General features: G+C 40.5%; 5 protein-coding genes and 2 long non-coding RNA genes across 11 annotated transcripts in view; 3 read left to right on the forward strand and 4 right to left on the reverse strand.

The window, feature by feature from the left end:
• LOC6032023 (homeobox protein abdominal-B) overlaps window positions 1-23,325 on the reverse strand; it is a 112,722-nt gene that overhangs the window by 84,892 nt on the left and 4,505 nt on the right. The gene's annotated exons all lie outside the window — the stretch shown is intronic.
• LOC6032026 (zinc finger protein 420) lies at window positions 113-3,473 on the reverse strand. The gene is made up of 6 exons (XM_038267016.1): window positions 3,365-3,473; window positions 1,196-3,294; window positions 1,049-1,140; window positions 814-964; window positions 690-752; window positions 113-629 (listed from the first exon to the last, which is right to left on the reverse strand). Exons 1-6 carry the CDS (start codon window positions 3,373-3,375, stop codon window positions 361-363), a joined length of 2,685 nt encoding a protein of 894 aa, XP_038122944.1. The 5' UTR covers window positions 3,376-3,473; the 3' UTR covers window positions 113-360.
• LOC6032027 (zinc finger protein 117) lies at window positions 3,741-5,996 on the forward strand. The gene is made up of 4 exons (XM_001842642.2): window positions 3,741-5,107; window positions 5,166-5,346; window positions 5,407-5,577; window positions 5,637-5,996. The coding sequence occupies exons 1-4, from the start codon at window positions 3,885-3,887 to the stop codon at window positions 5,931-5,933; spliced, it is 1,872 nt and encodes a 623-aa protein (XP_001842694.2). The 5' UTR covers window positions 3,741-3,884; the 3' UTR covers window positions 5,934-5,996.
• Window positions 5,975-8,502, reverse strand: LOC6032028 (zinc finger protein 2 homolog). The gene is made up of 6 exons (XM_038267022.1): window positions 8,354-8,502; window positions 6,944-8,290; window positions 6,696-6,879; window positions 6,464-6,634; window positions 6,337-6,395; window positions 5,975-6,273 (listed from the first exon to the last, which is right to left on the reverse strand). Exons 1-6 carry the CDS (start codon window positions 8,362-8,364, stop codon window positions 6,021-6,023), a joined length of 2,025 nt encoding a protein of 674 aa, XP_038122950.1. The 5' UTR covers window positions 8,365-8,502; the 3' UTR covers window positions 5,975-6,020.
• Window positions 9,808-18,276, reverse strand: LOC6032031 (oocyte zinc finger protein XlCOF6). Of its 5 annotated transcripts, XM_038267020.1 has the most exons (7): window positions 15,256-15,411; window positions 14,802-15,192; window positions 10,756-11,729; window positions 10,513-10,696; window positions 10,281-10,451; window positions 10,154-10,212; window positions 9,808-10,090 (listed from the first exon to the last, which is right to left on the reverse strand). In XM_038267020.1, the coding sequence occupies exons 1-7, from the start codon at window positions 15,264-15,266 to the stop codon at window positions 9,838-9,840; spliced, it is 2,043 nt and encodes a 680-aa protein (XP_038122948.1). In that variant the 5' UTR covers window positions 15,267-15,411; the 3' UTR covers window positions 9,808-9,837. The 5 variants fall into 5 exon arrangements, with proteins under 5 accessions (XP_038122948.1, XP_038122945.1, XP_038122946.1 ...); XM_038267017.1 differs by lacking the exons at window positions 14,802-15,192; window positions 15,256-15,411 and adding an exon at window positions 12,175-12,333 and having other exon boundaries at window positions 10,756-12,111; XM_038267018.1 differs by lacking the exons at window positions 9,808-10,090; window positions 10,154-10,212; window positions 10,281-10,451; window positions 10,513-10,696; window positions 10,756-11,729 and adding exons at window positions 12,818-13,160; window positions 13,224-13,282; window positions 13,350-13,520; window positions 13,582-13,765 and having other exon boundaries at window positions 13,828-15,192.
• On the forward strand, window positions 12,383-12,835 carry LOC119771230. The gene is made up of 2 exons (XR_005279103.1): window positions 12,383-12,491; window positions 12,549-12,835. It is a non-coding gene; the product is annotated as an uncharacterized LOC119771230 (long non-coding RNA).
• LOC119771231 lies at window positions 15,451-15,776 on the forward strand. Its single transcript, XR_005279104.1, has 2 exons — window positions 15,451-15,570; window positions 15,629-15,776. It is a non-coding gene; the product is annotated as an uncharacterized LOC119771231 (long non-coding RNA).

Here is a 23,325-nt window from a genome sequence, read left to right on the forward strand (position 1 = left end):
TTCTGCATCGAAACCGATCTAAAGGTTTGTGTCCCGACTGTACAGAAAGCTTGACGAGGGTCGTTCTTCAATGAGCACAGGAATAAAGCAGTTTTAGTGACTATCAAAATCATTTTATTCAATCGTTTTAATATCGCTTCTGATAACCTATGCTTACGGTTACTCTATTTTAGTGTGGAAATTGTTTTAAGCAGCTATTTAACTCACTCCTTATTTCGGTGTGAAATTGTGATGGTTGGAAGTAGAAAATTAAATTCTAATTCGATCAAAATTTAGTACAAACCTTCAAGATAACTTTACTGACCGCAAGCAGTCTGCAAACGCGTTAAAAAACCAAACACTAATTTGTGCCACTTATATCTAGTGCATTTCCTTTTCGTCGGGGTAGATCCGTAGTTCCGAACTTCCAATCACCTCGGCACCGCCGAGATACGGGTGCTCCAGCTGCTGCTGCTGTTGCTGCGGGTGCATGTTCGCTGTTCCGCCTTCACCGGAAGCGATCGCTCCTGCAGTTAGCGCCTTACACATGCCCTGCTTGACGTGACGCTTGTAATTGCTGCCTCCTACGAACCGCTGGCCACATTTCTCGCACGCAAACGGACGTTCGCCGGTGTGGATTCGTCGATGAACTGTCGTAAAAAAAAAGTTTAACAACAACATTTAACCTAAAACTTTACTGAAAAGCTCACCCGTCAATTGCCCTCCTTGGGCAAAGCGTTTGTCACAGAATTCGCATTGATATTTCTTTTCACCTACAAAAATAACCCAACATTAGTAAACCCATCGTTTAATTGATTCCAACTGGACACCAACCCGTATGCGTTGTGATGTGCTTGGCCAGCGCCGTCGACGTCGTCAGCTGGCGGCCGCAGATCTTGCACGTGTACTGTTTGTACTTTTTGCCCTGCGCTCCGACGTCCACCGGGGCGGCGATCTGCTGCGCGTTCGGAATGTACAGCTTGCTCTGGAAGGCACAGTCATGACGATTAAATTTAGTATCAAACCCTAATAAGCTAATGTGGAAGTGTAAGCCAAGTTTTTACTGTACCTGTGGATTGAAATGCATATTATAGTGTCTCCTCATCTCATTCTTGTCGACGAAGCCCTTCTGACACAGTACGCAGGTATACGGGCGCTCGCCTGGAAATGATTTGATATCACATTTGACACAAAATGTAAGTTTCAAAGGACTCACCCGTATGAAGACGCGTATGAATAGTGAGCGTGCCCTTCTGGGTGAACGTTTTGCCGCAGATATCGCACATGAACGGAATCGCCACCTTGCCATGGTTCTTCATGTGGCACTGCAAATTCTTCAAGTGCTTAAAGATCCGGTTGCACATCTTGCAGGTCATAATTCCCGGCAGAGTGTGCTTAAATTCGTGCTCCACAATTCGCTCCGAGTCCCTGAAGGTCAGATCGCAATATCTGCACTTGGTTTCCGGTATTTCCGGCTCGTGCTCGGTCTTGACGTGTTCCATCGCAATCGCCAGAGAGGGGAAATTGTTGGCGCAGAGACCGCAGAAGCACGCTCGATTCGCTTCCGTTTCGGTGCACGTCTTCTGGTGCTCCGTCAGCTCTTCCTGCAGCACGAACGTGGTCGTACAACCCTCGCAAATGAACGGCTTTCCGGCAAAGTGCTGAGTTCGGGTTCGGTGATCCAGCAGGTGTCCAATTGTCGGGAAAACTTTACCACAACCTTCGCACGTGAAACTTCCTCCTTCCAGGTGGTTACGACTCTCGTGCAATGCCAACGACGAAGCCTTCATGAACGCTCGGCCACATTTTGAACAAACGAACGCATTTCCCTTGGCATGGACACCCTGATGCTTCCGCAGACTGCTGGACAACGCGTACGAGCGGTCACACTTGCCGCACTGGAACCGTTTGACGCCATCCACCACAACGACGCTGTTTCCGGTCATTTCCGCGATCATTTTCGCGTCCTCAATTTCGTGCGCTTCCTTCTCCGCCGCGTGAGTCCGCTCGTGAGCCTGACATTCGCCCAAACTGACGAACCGTTCATCGCAGTAAACGCATTTAACCGCCAGTCCCTCCTGGTGCTGCCGCAGGTGCTCGCAAAGTATTCGAACGGTGCAAATCTTTTTGTTGTCACACTTTTCGCAGTGATACGGAAGCCAGTCTTCGTGCGTGGCGACGTGTGCGTTCAGATCATCTCGATTCTTCCCCACAAATTTGTTGCAAATGTAACACTTCAGAGCTCGTCGCATAACTGCCGGATCGTTCGACTCCTCCGCGATGTGACGCTTCTCGTGAATTTCCAAGTCGTGTTTCTTGGTGAACTTTTTATCGCAAAAGCGGCACATGAACCGCCGATAGCGATCCATATCGGTGTTGTACTTCTCGCTGTGCATCCGACGCATGTGGCTGCTCTGTCCCTGTGGCGATGGGAACCGCGCCGCACAATAGAGACACTTATACTTCCTAGTCTCGTCATGCTGCTGAAAGTGCAAGTTCAAATCCTTCAACCGTGTTACCCTACGTCCCACGCAAGTAACGCAGCTAAACGGAAGCATGTGCTTGTGCTTTTGGCGCAAATGTTTGTCCAGCAGATCGGCCTCCTTCAGGTCAATCACGCAAATGAAGCACTTGACTATTTCCGTTTCTTCCACGTTGGAAGCATCGCTATCGAACCCATCCGGATCCGGCTTGATCTTTTTCTTGCGACCTCGTTTGCGCTCCTTCTTGACCGGACTACCCGCTGGAGGTCTATAATCGTCATCATCCACATCGTCCGCGTCCATATCGCTATCAGAACCAGCTGACTTTTCCTTCTTCACCTCAACCTTTTTCTTCGGTGGCCGGCCACGCTTCCTCTTGACCACCACCTCCTTAGCCAGTGGCTCAAAGTCATCTTGTCCCCAGTCACCGTCCGAGCTGGAGTCCCTCTCCTGTTTCACGCTCGGCTTGACCGCTTTTACCGGTTCCACCGGAGACTTCCTCGTCTGCTGCTGCTCCTCCACTTCCTTCTCCTTTTTGATCGCAGCCTCCAACTTTTTCGGCAAATCTTCAACCAGCCGCACCTCGACCGGAAGTGCATGCAGCAGCGGAACCGGGGGATCGTACTTTTCATCTTCCTCCTCGCTACCCTGCACGCTCAGCGGTTCGTCCTTGATTTCAACGTCCTCGTTCTCGAGCAGCGCCGTCGGATGCAACCCGGACCGACTAGGCCCTGGTCCGCCCGCCAGCGGGTTGCCAGCCGGATCGGTCTGCTCATCTTCCTGCTTGACGATGTAAATTTCCTCCACATCGTTGTTGGTCGGGATGACGTGCCTGGGGAGGGGACACCGGAATAGGTCACGGATACCGTACGATTTGCTAATTTAAGCGTAATTTCACTTACCGCAGAAGCATTATTTTCTCCGTCGCCAGCAAGCTTCGATCAATGTCAAAACTGTAGACTCTTTTCTTCTGCGTTGACGTTGCCTGAACGACCAACGCAAAGGGCCAAGCGGTTTGTTTACCTACACTGCAGCCTGTTTACAACTGGGGGATGTTAGCCGATATATCCTGGCAGTAGAAATATTTTTTCCGTGTTCGTGTGTAATCGACACTTGTTTTTGAAGGAATATTTTAAAACGGCATTTTTTTGTGTTTGAAAAAATTCACTGCAGTAAACAAATTGATCACAAAAAAAAGATAAAAGCAAGTAAATATTTGAAAAACAAACTAAGGATATCAAATTAGATAACAATTCTACTCTTGGTGCAAATAAGTCCTTTTTACTTGTTATGACTTACGTTGAATCATAACAGTTCAGCTGGATTAAGGGATAGAAAAATTTTGTTTTAAACGCAACATAAATATTGCATCCAAAGTTTTTCTTATCAGAATGCTCTGTCGGTAATTGAATTTAGAAAAAAATGTTTAGGCAAGTGCTTCCGGAAACGAATGGCATTGAACAGATATTCATAATTAAATCGGAACCAGTGAAAGAGGAGGAGGCCAACGATGGATCTGATCCCATGGTACCGGAGGACGTTGATCAAATCAAACCAGAGCCGGATATTGATAAAGAAGATGATGCCAAAATCGAAAATCCGAGCAAGGATGAGCCAGCCGAAGCACCAAACTTTGGAGTTCTGGATGTCATTGTGAAGCAGGAACCGGAAGAAGATGAAACATCCGAATCGGGAGAAGACGACGTAAAGTCGAATTTTGATACGAATGATAAACGTGAAGTTGATGATGATAACAAGAAAAAGTCCAACAGGAATTTTTCCAACAAACAGGCCACAAAACGAAAACGAAGAAGGAAAGCGGTTGAGGATAAATCCGATAGCAATGAAGAACGATTCATTTGTAAACTTTGCGGGAAAGAGCTGTCCACTCAGTTCAATCTAGAACGTCACGCCAAAGGCCATGAGAGAGACAAGGGAAAGTTGGAAGTTATCAAACGGTTTGTTTGTCATTATTGTCCAAATAAGTTTTCCACTCTGTTCAATCTTCAACGTCACGAGGAAAGCCATGAATCTAAGATTCCCATTGCGCTGCAAGTTCACAAAAAGAAAGAGTTTTACTGCTACGTATGTGGGCATGACTACGAAACCAAGGACAGAATCCACGAACATCTCTACACCCACGCTGATCTTTTGCCGTACACTTGCAAAGAATGCGACAAATCCGTAAATATCAAATCAGTTCGTGTCCTAAATCAACACTTGGAGTTGCACAAGGAAACTCAAACGGGCAGCATCAAATGTTTGTACTGTCCGGCTCGATTTCATTCACTCAAAGGATGCCAAATCCACGAACGAGTCCACATCGATGGAAGTGTCATAGCGGAGGCGGAACTGCGTGCCCAACACGAAAGCAACAAACTGAACGTGAAAGTCATCGTCGTTGACGGATTGAGACGATATGCTTGTGATTATTGCGAAAAATCGTACACACTTTTGGCCACATTACGGAAGCACACGAATTCGCACACCCTGGATAAGATTTATCCTTGCCAGAGGTGTGGGAAAACGTTTGATCGAGCTTCTTCGCTAACTCTGCACGAGAAGGTCCACTCGGATTTTGCCCCGTACAAGTGCGAAACGTGTGGCAAGGGGTTCAAAGCTACGATACGATTGATTCAACATCGGTAAGAGTGGTTTTATTTGTAAAGCCCAAGTTTCTTGCTTATATTTGCTTCTTTTCAGACGGATTCACACTGGCGAAAGACCGTTCGTGTGCCACTGTGGCATGGCATTCCGGAAGAAGTTCGTCCTGACGGTACACGAAAAGAACTGTGTGCTTCCGGATAGCTCAAACGGTTGCATTTGTCGTTTCTGTCAAATGATCTTATCAGGTTATGCAGATTTAATAAAGCATGTTACAGAGGTAATTAGTTGTTACAAAGTTTAGCTAATAACAACAAAATCATGAAATAACTTTTTCCAGCTTCACACGCAAGGACTGTCGGAAACAAGATGTCAGTTCTGTTCGGCCAAGTTCAAAAATGCCATACCGCTGGTCATTCACGAGTATCGGCACCAGCTGCCGAATGTTATCAAATGTGAAACGTGCAATCGAATCTTCAAGAATGATGCACATCTGAAAAAGCACAAAAGGGTACGTTTGAAATAGTTTGGTAAATTTGCGATCTTTTTTTCAAAATTTATCACTTGTAGGTCCACATGACCGAGCCGGAATCGTTCATGTGCGAAACGTGCGGGAAGACGTTCGGTCGTTCGGTTTGCTTGCGAAACCACAAGTCAATTCATACCGGAAAGCGCAAACATAAATGTGATCTATGCTCGAAGAGTTTTCTTGTGCTGCGAAACATGCGACGCCATCGTGACAGTCACTTTAAAGTCAAAAGTAAATATTTTATTCCATCTTTGAGAGGTTCGCAGAGAGTAGCAATTGGATCAGTTGAGTCGCCAGTAAAGGTTAATTGCAGTCAACCAGTGTCACACAGTGAATAAGTTAAGGATGTTTATTGCCATGTATAAATCAAAGAACAATATATCTTAAACATTGAAAATTGATACAATTATAAGATTTATTTATCTTCATTCCATTTCTGTTTTAACTAACATACCAAAATCCAAATCCTCATTTTCATCCACTTCCGGTTCCGGTTTTGCAGCCTCCACCAACGACGGTATGAAGTATCGACTCTTCTCGTTGTAGTGCAACTTTTGATGGCTGCGAAAGTTCCCCAGCCATGAGAATTTTTTCGGGCACATGTCACAACAATGCAGCTTGGTAGGCTTCCTTCGGACTTTTGTGTGGTTTTTCTTGTGCTTCTGTAGGCGTTTGAGTCTGCAATTACAACAATCAGAACATTTAGAATCGATCAACAATATCAACCTATAACCAACATACCGATTGAAAGTCTTTCCGCAAATATCACAAATAAATGATCGTGGCGTGTTGATGTGTGTCTTGAAGGGGTTTAAATTTAGGAGTTGATTATAATCTCGAACAATTTTTGATTTTACATAATACTTACAACTTCATGCTCTTCCAACATAGCTTTGTTTTTAAAAATGCGATTACACTGATCACATTTAATCACGTTCGGCATCTGATGACGATGCTCGTGACGTACCAGAAGAAGCGCATTTTGACTTAACGCGGGGCAAAATTGACATTTAGTCTTCGGTATGGGCTCGAAGTGTTGCTAAAATTATAGAATTTTTCAAAAACTGTGCAGTCCAAAAACTCTAAAAGACTCTGCTTACCTCAGTTACGTGTTTAACCAATCCGGCATAGTTTGGGAATGATTCGTTTCCGCAAATTCGACAAGAGCAGCTTTTTAAATATTCAGATCTAAAGCATTTCCTTCTATGCGCCAGCATTGTACCATTTTTGGCAAATCCTTGACCGCATTCACACACGAAGAGTCTTTCTCCAGTGTGAATACGACTAAAAGAAGAAAAGAGTCACTTAGTATATGTTGGTTTGAACCAAAACATCAAACTCAAATTACCGATGTTCAATCAAACGAATAGCAGCTTTAAATGGTTTGTCACAGTATTCACACTTATACGGCAAAAAATCTGAATGGACCAATTTGTGTGTAAAAAGCCCTCCGGCAAAGGCAAACACCTCGTTACAGATCGTGCAAACGTGCAGTTTTTTCGGTTTATCCGAATCAGTGTGCGTGGTCGTGTGATCTCGTAACGAATCAAGCAACGTGTACGATTTATCGCAGTGATCACAAGCGTAACGCAATGTTCCTTCAACGACGATGATTTTGACGTTCTTTTTCTTGCTCAAAATGCTTGCCCTGCGCTCCAGCGCCTTCAAAGCACTACTTCCCTCGTTGACGTGCGTTCTTTCGTGGAATGTGCACCCTTTAAGTGAATGGAATCGTAGCGGACACCAGGTACACTTGACACTTCCATTCGTAGTGTCTTTGTGCATTTCCAAGTGCTGATTTAAATCACGCACCGATTTGATAGATATTGGTTTATCACACTCCTCGCACGTGTACGGCAGCTGGTCAGCGTGGGTGTACAAATGTTCTCGAATGCCTTCTTTCGACCCAAAATCCTGATCACAAACGTAACAAAAGAACTCTTTTCTCTTGTGGATCTGTTGGTCTAGCGGAATGTCGTGAAGATCCTCGTGGCGCTGAAGGTTATAGTTAGTGGTAAACTTGCTCGGACAATAGTGACAAACGAACCGTTGAAGCTTCTCCAATTTCGATTTTTTCTTTGTTTCTAGTTGTTCCCGTTTTTTTGCCTTCCTCTCATGCCCTTCAAGATGTATTTGTAGATGATAGTTAGAAAAAGAGACCTTACCACAAACATTACAAGTTAAATCCTTTTCCTTTTCTACCTTTTTCTTTGTTTTGTGTGTTTTCAAATGCGTTTGCAAATTGTATTCATTGTTAGTTTTTTTGCCACATACTGAGCAAGCAAACAACTTTTCGTTTACTTGAGCTTTATCGACCTTCTCCTTAGTGGAGTTACTTGGCTTTTTCTCTTTTTTACCAGTTTTGGGTTTAGTCTTTCCCTTGTTGGTATCAGTTTGATCCTTCGCGGACTTCTCAGACCTTACGTCAAATTTCTTGTCCACCTGATTCGATTCGCAATCCGAACCCACTTTTGGTTCCTCTTTTACAATCACATCAACCGTTTGAAATCCAACCTCCTCATCTGGTTGATAATCATCCGGATTTTCATTCTCCTCGAACTTTGGTTCCGTCTTGATTTCGTCAACCGTTTCCGGGACCATGTTAGCGAACCCACCGTCATCCTCCAGGCCGGGTTCCGTTTTGACGATGTAAATCTGTTCGATACCACCATCCGTCGCGTCCGGAAGAACTTGCCTGAGTGAATGCAATGTTAGCAAGCTATTAGCGGCATTGATAATAAAATCACGTTATACCCACCGACACATCATTTTGATTAAATATGTTTGATACTAGCTGGAAAAATGTCTAATTATAATAAACAATGTGTTTTACTTTCACAATTTTTTTTGTCTAGCTTCGAAACATTACTATATAATCTTTCTGTGCAGAAAGATGCATTTGTTGATGGCGATATCTGCACACATCTCTTTTCACGTCAGCTGAGTATGACATATGGCCAGACATGCATTGGCACGCTCTGCACTGGCACTTCAAATTAGCACTTACCTCAAGTTCTACGCACACTGCGCATTGCACAGTGCTAGTGCTATTTTTTAGCACTCCCTTATAGCACTCCCATAAACTTTTTAAAAAAATTAGGTTGGCACTTGTCTTGCTGGTCAATTTGGTGCATTTTAATGAACTGGGATACTTTTTGTGCCCCTAACGGCTACAAGCGTTGATCCATTCGCCCAAGTACTGAAAATTAGTAAAAATTCCAGGTTCTCATGCCATATTGAAAGACTTTTCGCGATAATCTAAAAGAAAAAAAAATGGCGCTTTTATTACACCAACATAAAATTGGTTAACCTTGTAGAGAATAGAACCATGGACCTTTCACTTCCAAGTCTTCATCGCAAGCACTGCACTAAACTTTCTGATAAAAATTGATTAAATTATTTCCACGACTTTCCAGTGGTCGATGACAATCAAATCCAGATAAACAAAAGAAAAATGCGTCCTAGTTACCAGTTTCGCTAGAGTGCAAGGGCGAGTGCTATGATTGATAGCGCAGTGCTATTCGCTAAAATAGCACGCGTGCTATCCGCGCGCAGTGCCAATGCATGTCTGCATATGGCTTCGTTTGCTTGGTTCATTTGTCATTTAGAAATCAAAACAAAAATGCATGGATTGCTGTTTGTAGCAAGACTGCAGAAGAAACTGTATTTGTAACGGTGCACATCAAGCAGAGCTTTTGCACCAAGATTTTTGTTACAGCTTAACGGAATGAACCAGAATGCTACATAGGAAGAAGTTTGTCCTGAAGGTAAACAAAAAAAAAACTGGGAGCTTCCGGATACCTCGAAAGAGTGTCTTAGTCGATATTGTAAAATAAACTTGCCGGGTTATTCAGATTTAAATGTAAAGTCTTACAGAAATAAACAGTTAATACTTAATTCAGGAATGTTCGGCACTATATGTGGGTCTCGTGGCGCAGGGGTAGCGGCTTCGGCTGCCGATCCCGATGATGCTATGAGACGCGGGTTCGATTCCCGCCTTATCCACTGAGCTTCTATCGGATGGTGAAGTAAAACGTCGGTCCCGGTTTCTCCTGTCTCGTCAGAGGCGCTGGAGCAGAAATCCCACGTTAGAGGAAGGCCATGCCCCGGGGGGCGTAGTGCCAATAGTTTCGTTTTTCGGCACTATATGTTAGTTCTGTACGGGCAATGTTGCCAATGCCAATGCCATTCCAACCAACAAAAATCAGACCAAGTTGACATGATTATTAGATTTATTTATATTTACTCCATTTCTGTTTTAACAAACATACCAAAATCCAAATCCTCATTTTCATCCACGACCGGTTCTGGTGGTGCTCCTTCCACCAGTGACGGGATGAAGTATCTACTTTTCGCGTTGTAGTGCAACTTTTGATGGCTGCGAAAGTTCCCCAACCATGAAAATTTTTTTGGACACAGCTCACAATAATGCAGCTTGGCAGGCTTCTGTCGTACTTTTGTGTGGTTTTTCTTATGCCTTTGAAGGCGTTTGAGTCTGGAAATACAACAACCTGAACATGTAGAATCGATCAACAATATCAAGCTGTCATCAACATACCCATTGAAAGTCTTTCCGCAAATATCACAAATAAATGATTCTGGCGTGTTGATGTGTGTCTTAAGAGGGTATAAATTAAGAAGTTAGTTATAATCTCGAACAATTTTTGATATTACGTTGAACTTACAACTTCATGCTCTTCCAACAGTGCTTTGTTTTTGAAAATGCGATTACACTGATCACATTTAATCACGTTCAGCATCTGATGACGATGCTCGTGACGTACCAGAAGAAGCGCATTTCGACTTAACGCGGGACAAAATTGGCATTTCGTTCTTGGAATGGGTTCTGTATGTACCTGTCGGAATTTAAAAAAACGTTAGTTTGGTTTTTGTAAGTCCAAGAACTTGTCAGCTTACCCCAGTTACGTGTTTAATCAAATCCGCATAGCTTGGAAATGATTCATTTCCGCAGATTCGACAGGAACAACTTGCAAGCAATTCCGACGATAAACATATCTTCTTGTGTGACATCATTGAAAACCTTTTCCCAAATGCTAGGCCACATTCACAAACGAATGGTCTCTCTCCCGTATGCGTTTGACTAAAAAGTAAGTAACTTAAAGTAGTTATTGCTTTACACTTCAACAAAACCCAAATTACCGGTGTGAAATCAAACGAGCCGCTTCTTTAAAGCCCTTATCGCAGTATTCACATTTATATGGCAACAAATCTGAATGGACCAGTCTGTGTGAATGAAGCCCTCCGGCAAAGGCAAACACCTCATTACAGATCGTGCAAACGTGCAGTTTTTTCGGTTTATCTGAATCAGTGTGCGTGTTCATGTGATCTCGTAACGAATCAAGTAACGTGTACGATTTATCGCACAGATCGCATGCGTAACGCAAAGCACCTTCAACGACGATGATTTTGACGTTCTTTTTCTTGCTCAAAACGCTTGCTCTGCGTTCAAGCGCCTCCAAAGCACTACTACCCTCGTTGACGTGCGATCTTTCGTGTAATTTGCAATCTTTAAGTGAATGGAATCGTTGCGGACACCAGGCACACTTAACGCTTCCATTCGTAGTATCCTTGTGCATTTCCAAGTGCTGATTCAACACTCGAACCGATTTAATAGACATTGGTTTATCACATTCCTTGCAAGAATATGGCAGCTGGTCAGCGTGGGTGTACAAATGTTCTTGAATGCCTTCTTTCGACCCAAAGTCCTGATCGCAAACGTAGCAAAAGAACTCTTTTCTCTTGTGGACTTGTTGCTCTAGCGGAATGTCGTGAAGATCCTCGTGGCGCCGAAGGTTGAAGTAAGTGGTAAACTTTCTCGGACAGTAGTGACAAACGAATCGTTGAAGCTTTTCCAATTTGGATTTTTTCTTTTTTTCTAGTTGTTCCCGTTTTTGTGCCTTCTTCTCATGCCCTTCAAGATGTTTTTTTAGATAATATTTAGAAAATAAGACATTGCCACAAATTTGACAAGTTAGTTCCTTTTCCTTTTCTGCCTTTCTCTTCGTGTCGTGTGTTAGCAAATGTTTTTGCAAATTGTACTCATTATTTATTTTCTTGCCACATATCGAGCAATCAAACAACTTATCCTTCACTTGAGCATTATCAACTTTCTCCTTGGTGGAGCTTAGCTTTTTCTCTTTTTTCTTTCCTGCTTTGGGTTTAGTCTTTCCCTTGGTGGCAGCAGGTCGATCCTTCGCGGACTTCTTAGACTTTACGTCAATCTTCTTGTCGTCCTGTTTCGATTCGCAATCGGAACCCAGTTTTGGTTCCTCTTTTACAATCACATCAACTTTTTCAAATCCAATCTCATCTGGTTGTTCATCATCAAGGTTTTCATTTTCTTCCTCATCATCCTCAAACTTCGGTTCCGTCTTGATTTCGTCAACCATTTCCGGGACCATGTTAGCGAGCCCACCATCGTCTTCTAGGCCGGGTTCCGTTTTGACGATGTAAATCTGTTCGATACCATTATCCGTCGCGTCCGGAAGAACTTGCCTGAGTGAATGCAATTGAAACAATCCATTTGTGACATTGGTAATAAAATCACGGTTTACTCACCGACACATCATTTTGATTGAATATAAATAATATAATATTAACAACCAAGTTGGAAAAAAGGCCGAACTATCATTGACGAAGAGTTTTGCTTTCACCAATTTTACTGTCAGGTTTAGACACAAAAAATAATAAACTTTATATGCAGAAACATGCATTTGTTGATGGCGATATCGGCATACATCTCATGGCTAGTCAGCTGAGAATGACATTTTGCTGCATTTTTTTTTTGTTTGTTTGTTCATTTAGCATTGAGAAATCAAAACAAAAATTCATCGATAGCCAACTGTAGCAAGATTTAAGTTTAAAATCGAAAAAATGTGAAAGATCTTCAACATCCTTAAAACCCTTAAACTAAATATGTGAATACTTTACAGAAATGTTCTACCTGACACGAACGGAGTTAAACAGAATTTAATCGTAAAAACAGAAAACGAAAAAAAGGAGAGCCAGAACCGGATGCCATTTGGAAGAAGGAAATATTTACTACTATTCAGACCAGAATCAACGAATAAATATATCGCTAACATTGACAAATTCCTTTCACATGTATATTAAGAAATTCAGTACAATCAGATGATCATTAGTAACTGAATGTAAAAAAAACACACACCAATCAGTTTGACTTAATAAAAATTGACAACAGTTTTGTGAATACTTTGAATTTATTCCTTTTTCAATAAACCAACCAGCAAAAATCATACTAAGTTGACAAGGTTTTAAGATTTATTTATATTAACGTCATTTCTGTTTTTACCAACATACCAAAATCCATATCCTCATTTTCATCCACGACCGGTTCTGGTGCTGGTCCCTCTACCAGTGACGGGATAAAATGTCTACTTTTCACGTTGTAGTGCAACTTTTGGTGACTGCGAAAGTTCCCCAACCATGCAAATTTTTTCGGGCACAGCTCACAACAATGCAGCTTGGTAGGTTTTCGTCGTACTGCTGTGTGGTTTTTCTTGTGTTTCTTTAGACGTTTGAGTCTGCAAATACAACAATCAGTACATATACAATCGATCAACAGTATTAACCCGTCACCAACATACCGACTGAAAGTCATTCCGCAAATATCACAAATAAATGATTGTGGCGTGTTGATGTGTATCTTGAAAGAGTATAAATTTAGGAGTTAATTATAACCTCAAAAAAAAAATATTTCAATCTGTGCTTACAACTTCATGCTCTTCCAACAGTGCTTTGTTTTTGAAGATGCGGTTGCATTGATCACATTTAATCACGTTCGGCATCTGATGACGATGCTCGTGACGTACCAGAAGAAGCGCATTTTGGCTTAACGCGGGACAAAACTGACATTTCGTTCTCGGAATGGGCTCTGTGTGTACCTGCCGGAATTTAAAAAAACGTTAGTATGGTTTTTAAAAGCCCAAAAACTTGTCAGCTTACCCCAGTTACGTGTTTTATTAAATCCGCATAACTTGGAAAGGATTTATCTCCACAAATTCGACAGGAGCAACTTGTCAGCAGTTCCGGCGATAAACATATCTTTTTGTGAGACATCATTGTATACCTTTTCGCGAATGCTCGACCACAACCACAAACGAACGGTCTCTCTCCCGTGTGAGTGCGACTAAAATGTGAGTAACTTCATGTAGTTATTGCTTTACACCTCAACAACAAAACCCAAATTACCGATGTGAAATTAAACGAACGGCTTCTTTAAAGCCTCTTTCGCAGTATTCACATTTATATGGCAATAAATCTGAATGGACCAGTCTGTGTGAATGAAGCCCTTCGGCAGAGGTAAACAACTTGTTACAGATCGTGCAAACGTGCAGTTTTTTCGGTTTACCCAAATCAGTGTGCGTCTTCATGTGATCTTGTAACCTATCGTTCACTGTGTACGATTTATCACACAGATCGCATGCATAGCGCAAAGCACCTTCAACGACGATGACTTTAACGTTCTTTTTCTTGCTCAAAATGCTTGCTCTGCGTTTGAGCGCCTCCAAAGCACTGCTTCCCTCATTGACGTGCGTTTTCTCGTGAAATTTGCAGTTTTTAAGTGAATGGAAACGCAGCGGACACCAGGCACACTTAACACTTCCGTTCGTAGTGTCTTTGTGCATTTCCAAGTGCTGATTTAAATCACGCACCGATTTGATAGATATTGGTTTATCGCACTCCTCGCACGTAAACGGCAGCTGGTCAGCGTGGGTGTACAAATGTTCCTGAATGCCTTCTTTCGACCCAAAATCCTGATCGCAAACGTAGCAAAAGAACTCTTTTCTCTTGTGGACTTGTTGCTCTAGCGGAATGTCGTGAAGATCCTCGTGTCGCCGAAGGTTAAAGGAAGTGCTAAACATTGTGGGACAATAGTGACAAACAAACCGTTGAAGCTTTTCCAGTTTCGATTTTTTCTTTGTTTCTAGTTGTTCTAGTTTTTGTGCCTTTCTCTCATGCCCTGCAAGATGTATTTTTAGATTTTTTTTAGAAAAAGAGACCTTGCCACAAATTTGACAAGTTAGTTCCTTTTCTTTTTCTGCCATTCTCTGTGTGTCGTGTGTTTGCATATGTTTTTGCAAATTGTACTCATTATTTATTTTCTTGCCACATATCGAGCAATCAAACAACTTATCCTTCACTTGAGCATTATCAACTTTCTCCTTGGTGGAGCTTAGCTTTTTCTCTTTTATCGCTTCTTTCTTCCCTGCTTTGGGTTTAGTCTTTCCCTTGGTGGCATCAGTTCGATCCTTCGCGGACTTCTTAGACCTTACGTCAATCTTCTTGTCGTCCTGTTTCGATTCGCAATCGGAACCCAGTTTTGGTTCCTCTTTTACAATCACATCAACTTTTTCAAATCCAATCTCATCTGGTTGTTCATCATCAAGGTTTTCATTTTTTTCCTCATCATCCTCTAACTTCGGTTCAGCCTTGATTTCGTCAACCGTTTCCGGGACCATGTTAGCGAGCCCACCATCATCTTCTAGGCCGGGTTCCGTTTTGACGATATAAATCTGTTCGATACCATTATCCGTCGCGTCCGGAAGAACTTGCCTGAGTGAATGCAATTGAAACAATCCATTTGTGACATTGGTAATAAAATCACGGTTTACTCACCGACACATCATTTTGATTGAATATAAATAATATAATATTAACAACCAAGTTGAAAAAAGGCCGAACTATCATTGACGAAGAGTTTTGCTTTCACCAATTTTACTGTCAGGTTTAGACACAAAAAATAATAAACTTTATATGCAGAAACATGCATTTGTTGATGGCGATATCGGCACACATCTCATGGCTAGTCAGCTGAGAATGACATTTTGCTGCATTTTTTTTTGTTTGTTTGTTCATTTAGCATTGAGAAATCAAAACAAATATTCATGGATAGCCAACTGTAGCAAGATTCAAATATAAAATCGAAAAAATGTGAAAGATCTTCAACATTCTTAAAAACTTTTCAACTAAATATGTGAATACTTTACAGACATGTTCTACCTGACAGGAACGGAGTTGACAGATTTTAATCGTAAAAACAAAAAACGAAAAAAAGGAGAGCCAGAACCGGATGCCATTTGAAAGAAGGAAATATTTAGATTTATTTATTTCTTTTTTAATAAACCAATCAGCAAAAATCATACTAAGTTGACAAATTTGAGGTTTTATTTATATTAACTTCATTTCTGTTTTTACTAACATACCAAAATCCATATCCTCATTTTCATCCACGACCGGTTCTGGTGCTGGTCCCTCTACCAGTGACGGGATAAAATGTCTACTTTTCGAGTTGTAGTGCAACTTTTGGTGACTGCGAAAGTTCCCCAACCATGCGAATTTTTTTGGGCACAGCTCACAACAATGCAGCTTGGCAGGTTTTCGTCGTACTGTTGTGTGGTTTTTCTTGTGCTTCTTTAGACGTTTGAGTCTGCAAATACAACAATCAGAACATATACAATCGATCAACAGTATTAACCCGTCACCAACATACCGACTGAAAGTCATTCCGCAAATATCACAAATAAATGATTGTGGCGTGTTGATGTGTATCTTGAAAGAGTATAAATTTAGGAGTTAATTATAAGCTCAAAAAAAATATTTCACTCTGTGCTTACAACTTCATGCTCTTCCAACAGTGCTTTGTTTTTGAAAATGCGATTACACTGATCACATTTAATCACGTTCGGCATCTGATGACGATGCTCGTGACGTACCAGAAGAAGCGCATTTTGGCTTAACGCGGGACAAAACTGACATTTCGTTCTCGGAATGGGCTCTGTGTGTACCTGCCGGAATTAAAAAAACGTTAGTATGGTTTTTAAAAGCCCAAAAACTTGTCAGCTTACCCCAGTTACGTGTTTTATTAAATCCGCATAGCATGGAAAGGATTTATCTCCACAAATTCGACAGGAGCAACTTGTCAGCAGTTCCGGCGATAAACATATCTTTTTGTGAGACATCATTGTATATTTTTTCGCGAATGCTCGACCACAACCACAAACGAACGGTCTCTCTCCCGTGTGAGTGCGACTAAAATGTGAGTAACTTCATGTAGTTATTGCTTTACACCTCAACGAAAACCAAATTACCGATGTGAAATTAAACGAACGGTCTCTTTAAAGCCTCTATCGCAGTATTCACATTTATATGGCAATAAATCTGAATGAACCAGTCTGTGTGAATGAAGCCCATCGGCAGATGTAAACAACTTGTTACAGATCGTGCAAACGTGCAGTTTTTTCGGTTTACCACAATCAGTGTGCGTCTTCATGTGATCTCGTAACGAATCAAGCAACGTGTACGATTTATCACACAGATCGCATGCATAGCGCAAAGCACCTTCAACGACGATGACTTTAACGTTCTTTTTCTTGCTCAAAATGCTTGCTCTGCGTTCGAGCGCCTCCAAAGCACTGCTTCCTTCGTTGACGTGCGTTTTTTCGTGAAATTTGCAGTTTTTAAGTGAATGGAAACGCAGCGGACACCAGGCACACTTAACACTTCCGTTCGTAGTGTCTTTGTGCATTTCCAAGTGCTGATTTAAATCACGCACCGATTTGATAGATATTGGTTTATCGCACTCCTCGCACGTAAACGGCAGCTGGTCAGCGTGGGTGTACAAATGTTCCTGAATGCCTTCTTTCGACCCCAAATCCTGATCACAAACATAACAAAAGAACTCTTTTCTCTTGTGGATCTGTTGGTCTAGCGGAATGTCGTGAAGATCCTCGTGGCGCTGAAGGTTATAGTTAGTGGTAAACTTGCTGGGACAATAGTGACAAACGAACCGTTTAAGCTTCTCCTTCTCCAATTTCGATTTTTTCTTTTTTTCTAGTTGTTCTAGTTTTTGTGCCTTTCTCTCATGCCCTGCAAGATGTATTTTTAGATTTTTTTTAGAAAAAGAGACCTTGCCACAAATTTGACAAGTTAGTTCCTTTTCTTTTTCTGCCATTCTCTGCGTGTCGTGTGTTTGCATGTGTTTTTGCAGATTGTACTTATTGTTACTTTTTTTGCCACATACTGAGCAATCAAGATTCTCATTAACTTGAGCATTATCAACCTTCTCCTTAGTGGAACTACTTAGCTTTTTCTCTTTTTTCGATTCCTGTTTCCCAGTTTTGGGTTTAGTCTTTCCCTTTTTGTTATCAGATCGATCCTTTGCGGATGTCTCAGACTTCAACTTTGAATCGCAATCGGAACCCACTTTTGGTTCCTCTTTTACAATCACATCAACCGTTTCAAATCCAACCTCCTCATTTGGTTGTTCATCCTCTGGGTTTGTATATTCTTCCTCATCATTCTCGAACTTCGGTTCCGTTTTGATTTCGTCAACCATTTCCGGGACCATGTTAGCGAGCCCACCATCATCTTCTAGGCCGGGTTCCGTTTTGACAATGTAAATCTGTTCGATACCACCGTCCGTCACGTCCGGAAGAATTTGCCTGAATGAATGCAACGTCAGCAATCTATTTGTGACATTGGTAATGAAATCACGGTTTACTCACCGACACATCATTTTGGTTAAAGATTTTCAATACGAGCAAGAAATAAACTTAACTATCATAAACGAAGTGTTTTGCTTTCACCAATTTTACTGTCTAGATTTGACACAATACGAGATTAACTAACGGGATAGCTGCACACATCTCTTTTCCCGACAGCTGAATATGACATTTTGCTTCGTTTGTTTTGGTCTTGGATAGCCAGGCACGATTTTCAAGCAATTAGGTTTTACGCCGTCGCGGCTAACCTCAATCTCGTTTTTCTGTTTGACAGCTCGCGTGCACTGTTTACATGGACTTAGTCGGAAGTGAAAGATTTTTTTTTTCATAATTTTTTTTTTAGGTTCTTTTCGGTGTTAGCAAGTTATTTTTTTAAAATGGACCGACAATGTTTCTTAGCCGGTATGAACATGGGTTGTGTATTTGCTTATAAGATTAAGCGTCTTTTAAAAACAAATTTTAGGAAACGGTTTAACCTTTAGCTAGTCTCTGTCCAACGCTGGAAAGACAATGATTTAACTGCCGGTTTCGGAAGCAATCAACGAGATCCTCTTTGCTGACGTTAATAAGGTGATCGATATGGACGGGGAAATTTCGAGCCGGTTCTCAAGTTCAAGTAAAAAGTTGTTTTTCAACTTTCAAACTAAGGCTAAGTTACTTTGCGATAGTGTTTTTGATAGTGTCTATGAAAAAAGATCGTTTAAGAGTTTTATATATTTTTAGAGGTTAATTTATTTGAAAGATTACTCCGAATTGTGGGAAGGATTACACAGTTACATTATTTTTGTTGCTATAATAATTCACAAGAAGTTCAGGACAAACAATGTTATAAAAATATGTTGTCGCCTTTTTGCACGCCTCCTGCCACATGGTTTCATTTCTTTCTAGTTTAATACAAATTTGCTCGTTTTTCGACCAGACATAGAAAAAACCTTGACTTACATCGCAAATGTGCACCTGCGCCAGAACTTGCAAGAAATATTCATGATCCGGGTTTAGTTGAAAACTTTGTCCGTCAAAAACAAGATAATTCAAATCACTTAAAGATTGAACCTTTGAAAGTTGACTTCTTTTTGATAACCTGAAGGGGCATTTTATTTCCACCGTCGATCGACCACAACAGTCGCACTCCATGATGATATCGGGAGAAGCAGCAAGAAACGGTAATTTTTTATCAATGAATATACCACACTCATGCAAACGGATATTTCGGTGATCCTCCAGGTGTGTGGCAAACTTCTTCTTCGCCTTAGGTTCATTGTTTCTCCCATATCTGATTGCTTCAGATCCTGCGTTTTGGCGGTACGGGTGGCAGATTTTGTTTAAAAGGGACATTTTACTTGGTACAATCGTAGGCGACGCGTGGATGCACTGTCGTAGAATCGAAGCTGTTATTCGTCCTAAACGAATCCATCTCCACAGATCACACTGACTTTGAAGTCGTGTTAAACGCTCCACTTGATCGATCTCATGCTGCGATACGGAAAGCTGTAACTTTCCTGCTTCTTCGAAAATTTTCTCATCTGTCTCTACTTCCAGCTCCGCACGGTACTGTCTCGACAGCAGCAAATTAGGGTTGAACATTATATCAGAAGGAATTTGTGTACTTTGGCAATCAGTACACATTAAGTCCTCGCAGCAATACTTTTACAAGAACAGATTCGTCTGAATCACGTTTCAGCGACGAAACAAACTGCATGAAGTCCGCTTGGCCGCGTGGTTGATTGAGATCGTCCAATCGAGTGATTTTAAATCCAAAGTCTAAATCACCGATTGAATTATTAAGGTCATCTTTGATCTTTTTCGCTGGTCTCGACCACACGGACGGAAGTTCTGTAACAGAAAGCTAAAGAAAACGGTAACAAAAATTTAAGTTTTAATTTACGTTTTATACCTTATGCGTGGTTGACATGAAATTTAAATTTGCCAAAGCAAACAATAATGTGCTGACATGCGAGCAAGTTTCGCTTACGCCCGTAACGCATGTACAATGCGCGCAATTTATGCATCCATCTTTTTGGGCAATAATCCATGTGTTGTGCGGCGATTCTCGTAGCTTCATCGAGCGGTAAACCTGAAAAAGAATAATTTAAAATTTGATTATTTAAACAGAAAAAAAACCTGTCTGTTTATTAAACCCTTTTTTTAGTACTTTGAAACACAAGTTTTACGTGAGTTTTCTACATCATTTACTGTACAGTAAATCCTCACTATTTCGTTATCAAACTTAGATTTTGTTTAAATACAAACCTTTCCTCGAATGACGAAGTGATCATTAAATATTCCACCATTTACACTATGAATAAACCCAGATTGAAACTTTTTAAACGCTTCAATGCTTTTGGAATTTTTTAAATATTGTGCTCCAGGAACAACGTGAGTCATCAAATAATGCGTAACATGACCAACCGTTACGCATGTCGGGTAGTCTTTTTCATTTAATTTTGCGTCAAATGGATCGACCGAGTTAATAATTTTAATCTTATCGACGTAGCGTGCAAGTTCAGAATCTTTCAAGCCATTTGCGTATGTTGAGAGTTTATTTAAACTACTCATTTTAGTTATTTATGAAAAATCTTTAGGAAATATAAAATTTGCAAACGCACTCTTCAAACTGTTTAGAACTGTCAACATGACAGCAGACAAAATGACATAGACAATCAAACATACTCTTTGTGTCCAGCATGTTCTTAGACAAATGAACAGATTTTTTTTTACAAAAACATGTCGTCAACTGGGGTGGATTGGGACTACAGTTTAAATAGGGACAGCAGCAGTTTTGGAAATAAATGTACACATTTTATCTTTTCACTTTTTCCTTTAGGGATCGTGCATAAATCACGTGGCCTTTTTGAACCGTCGAGGATTCAGTTTTTTTTTTGTATTTGCCGGCAATTCTGGTGTTTTTTTTTAAGAGGAAAGGACCGAGCCTCGTAGCCTTGTGGTAACCTTGTGGCCTCGTAAGCGGTAGATTGGGGTTTCAAAACCCGACTCGGGCCAACACAACTGGTGATCTACTCCTTTCTGGATTCGATTACTTATAAGTAAATTAAAGGAGTAGTAATTAGTAAAGGGAAGGTAGTGTAAAGGGAAGGTAGTGTATCATCACAAGTTGGACTTTATTACGACACCTTAGGGATAGAGATCCTTAATAGGGAGACTGGTCGAAGTGAATTTGACGTACCCAAACAGACACGAGTTTGACGTGTCCAAACGAGCATTTGCCTTTACGCCCAGCAAAACTTATCAGTGTTGCCAAGCTCAAAACATACGTTGCCAGATCGATTTAGCCAGCTTAGACCAGTCTCCCTATTTAGGGTCTCTACTTAGGGAAGGCGACCTATGGAATGTTAATGTTATCCTTAAGAATAAGCCCAAAAATCAGCTTTGTAAATGCGTCTCCGTAATATTTTTAAAATTTTTGTGGGGTTAATTACTTTTTTTAAATTTATTTATTACTTTAAACACAATAAACAAAACTCATTTTTTAACACATATGTTTTGCATTTTGCTTTTTTTAATTATTTAATCAACAGAGCAATTCTCTACGAAATCGGTCTTTTTTCTTTAATTTTAATTTTTGTATTTTTAAATCCGACTGAAACATTTTTGGTGCCTTCGGTATGCCCAAAGAAGCCATTTTGCATCATTAGTTTGTCCATATAATTTTCCATACAAATTTGGCAGCTGGCCAGACAAAAATGAAGTATGAAAATTTAAAATCTGTATCTTTTGAAGGAATTTTTTGATCGATTTGGTGTCTTCGGCAAAGTTGTATATGGACTACACTGGAAAAAAATGATGCACGGTAAAAAAAATTTTGGTGATTTTTTATTTAACTTTTTAACTTTTTTGAAAATAGTCGCAGTTTTTCATTTTTTTAATTAGTGCACATGTTTGCCCAACCTTGAATTTTTTTTTTTTAAAGCTGAGATATTGCCATGCAAAGGTTTAAAAACAGGAAAATCGATGTTTTCTAAGTCCCACCCAAACAACACACCATTTTCTAATGTCGATATCTCAGCAACTAATGGTCCGATTTTCAATGTTAAAATATGAAACATTCGTGAAATTTTCCGATCTTTTCGAAAAAAATATTTTCAAAATTTTTAAACCAGACCAGGACTAACATTTTAAAAGGGCCAAACATTCAATATTACGTTCTCAGCCCAGTTACCGAACAAGTGCTGTAAAGCAAAACGTAAAAAACAGCTTATTGGAAATTTTTAAAGCAAAACTCCAAAAAAACAGAAAAGCATACGAGTTCTACTTTTCCAATTCGTTTATGTAAGTAAGGATTTACCCTAATAAAAATATAGTTTTAATTGTTACATTAAGTTATGATCTTTTTATTTAACGAATACAAAATGCATGACACTTTAACAATTAAGTCAACAGCAGTTAATCCGTTTTGATATCTTGCCATTGTGTTTACAGATATGGGTGCTGACAAAATCGAAAACTTTTCGCGAATTACTCCTATTGCCCTCTCTACGTGAATCCTATATTGGGTGACTTGTTTATTCTCGTCTAGTTCTTTTAACGAAAATTGTGTCTTTTTTCGTAGAAAATTAGGAATATTTAGGACAGCCTTTTTTTCGGCAACCAAATCGGAGATTTCAAAACCCTTATCAGCTAAAATAATATCGTCTTCTACAATATGATCTAAAATACCGCTTTTTTTGAAAATTTCCTTATCTGAAATCCTACCGTTGTAACCTGAGCTAATGAAAGCAATGTTTCCATCTGGATGGATCGCAATCATATATTTAATTGTCTCGTGTTTTTTATAATTGCTATAAAGAGAAGTTGCCGCTTTTAAATCAGAGGGATTCTGGCAAAAAATTTCGAAGCAGTCAACAATAAATATTCGTTTGTTTCCAAACTTGGACTGAAAATTTTGTGGCAAATGTCGAACAGCAATTTCAGGTTCTGTGGGAAAATTTGCCCACTTGAGGCTTTCGTGGATTTGATAGAGAGTTCTGTGGAAATATTTTGAAATTGTCGTTAAGCTAGAGTTGTAGTCATAGGCCAATGATGAAAGCGATGTGTTCAATCTTAATCTCGTTAGAGTTAAAACAAGTAGCTGGTCTTTTGACAAATTACAGACAGGCTGATCTAGACTAGGTTCCAAAAATTTAAATAGTTTAAAAAAGGTTTCATAACTGCTAATCCCGGTATAGAA

This window comes from Culex quinquefasciatus, chromosome 1 (assembly GCF_015732765.1).
Source record: "Culex quinquefasciatus strain JHB chromosome 1, VPISU_Cqui_1.0_pri_paternal, whole genome shotgun sequence".
Lineage (NCBI taxonomy): Eukaryota > Metazoa > Arthropoda > Insecta > Diptera > Culicidae > Culex > Culex quinquefasciatus.

What these genes read in the sequence shown, in the direction of transcription:
- LOC6032026 (XM_038267016.1), bottom strand. An exon ending in ATATGCATTTCAATCCACAG is followed by an intron (nt 965 to 1,048) that starts GTACAGTAAAAA and finishes TGTGCCTTCCAG; the next exon opens with AGCAAGCTGTACATTCCGAA. An exon ending in CCAAGGAGGGCAATTGACGG is followed by an intron (nt 630 to 689) that starts GTGAGCTTTTCA and finishes TTTTTACGACAG; the next exon opens with TTCATCGACGAATCCACACC.
- LOC6032027 (XM_001842642.2), top strand. Translation starts at nt 3,885, where the DNA reads ATGTTTAGGCAAGTGCTTCCGGAAACGAATGGCATTGAACAGATATTC. An exon ending in ATACGATTGATTCAACATCG is followed by an intron (nt 5,108 to 5,165) that starts GTAAGAGTGGTT and finishes GCTTCTTTTCAG; the next exon opens with ACGGATTCACACTGGCGAAA. An exon ending in TAATAAAGCATGTTACAGAG is followed by an intron (nt 5,347 to 5,406) that starts GTAATTAGTTGT and finishes AACTTTTTCCAG; the next exon opens with CTTCACACGCAAGGACTGTC.
- LOC6032028 (XM_038267022.1), bottom strand. An exon ending in ATTCGTTTGATTGAACATCG is followed by an intron (nt 6,880 to 6,943) that starts GTAATTTGAGTT and finishes TTCTTCTTTTAG; the next exon opens with TCGTATTCACACTGGAGAAA. An exon ending in TGGTTAAACACGTAACTGAG is followed by an intron (nt 6,635 to 6,695) that starts GTAAGCAGAGTC and finishes CTATAATTTTAG; the next exon opens with CAACACTTCGAGCCCATACC.
- LOC6032031 (XM_038267017.1), bottom strand. Translation starts at nt 12,329, where the DNA reads ATGCATGTTTCTGCATATAAAGTTTATTATTTTTTGTGTCTAAACCTG. An exon ending in TCAATCAAAATGATGTGTCG is followed by an intron (nt 12,112 to 12,174) that starts GTGAGTAAACCG and finishes GCATTCACTCAG; the next exon opens with GCAAGTTCTTCCGGACGCGA. An exon ending in TGCGGAAAGACTTTCAATGG is followed by an intron (nt 10,091 to 10,153) that starts GTATGTTGATGA and finishes TTGTATTTCCAG; the next exon opens with ACTCAAACGCCTTCAAAGGC.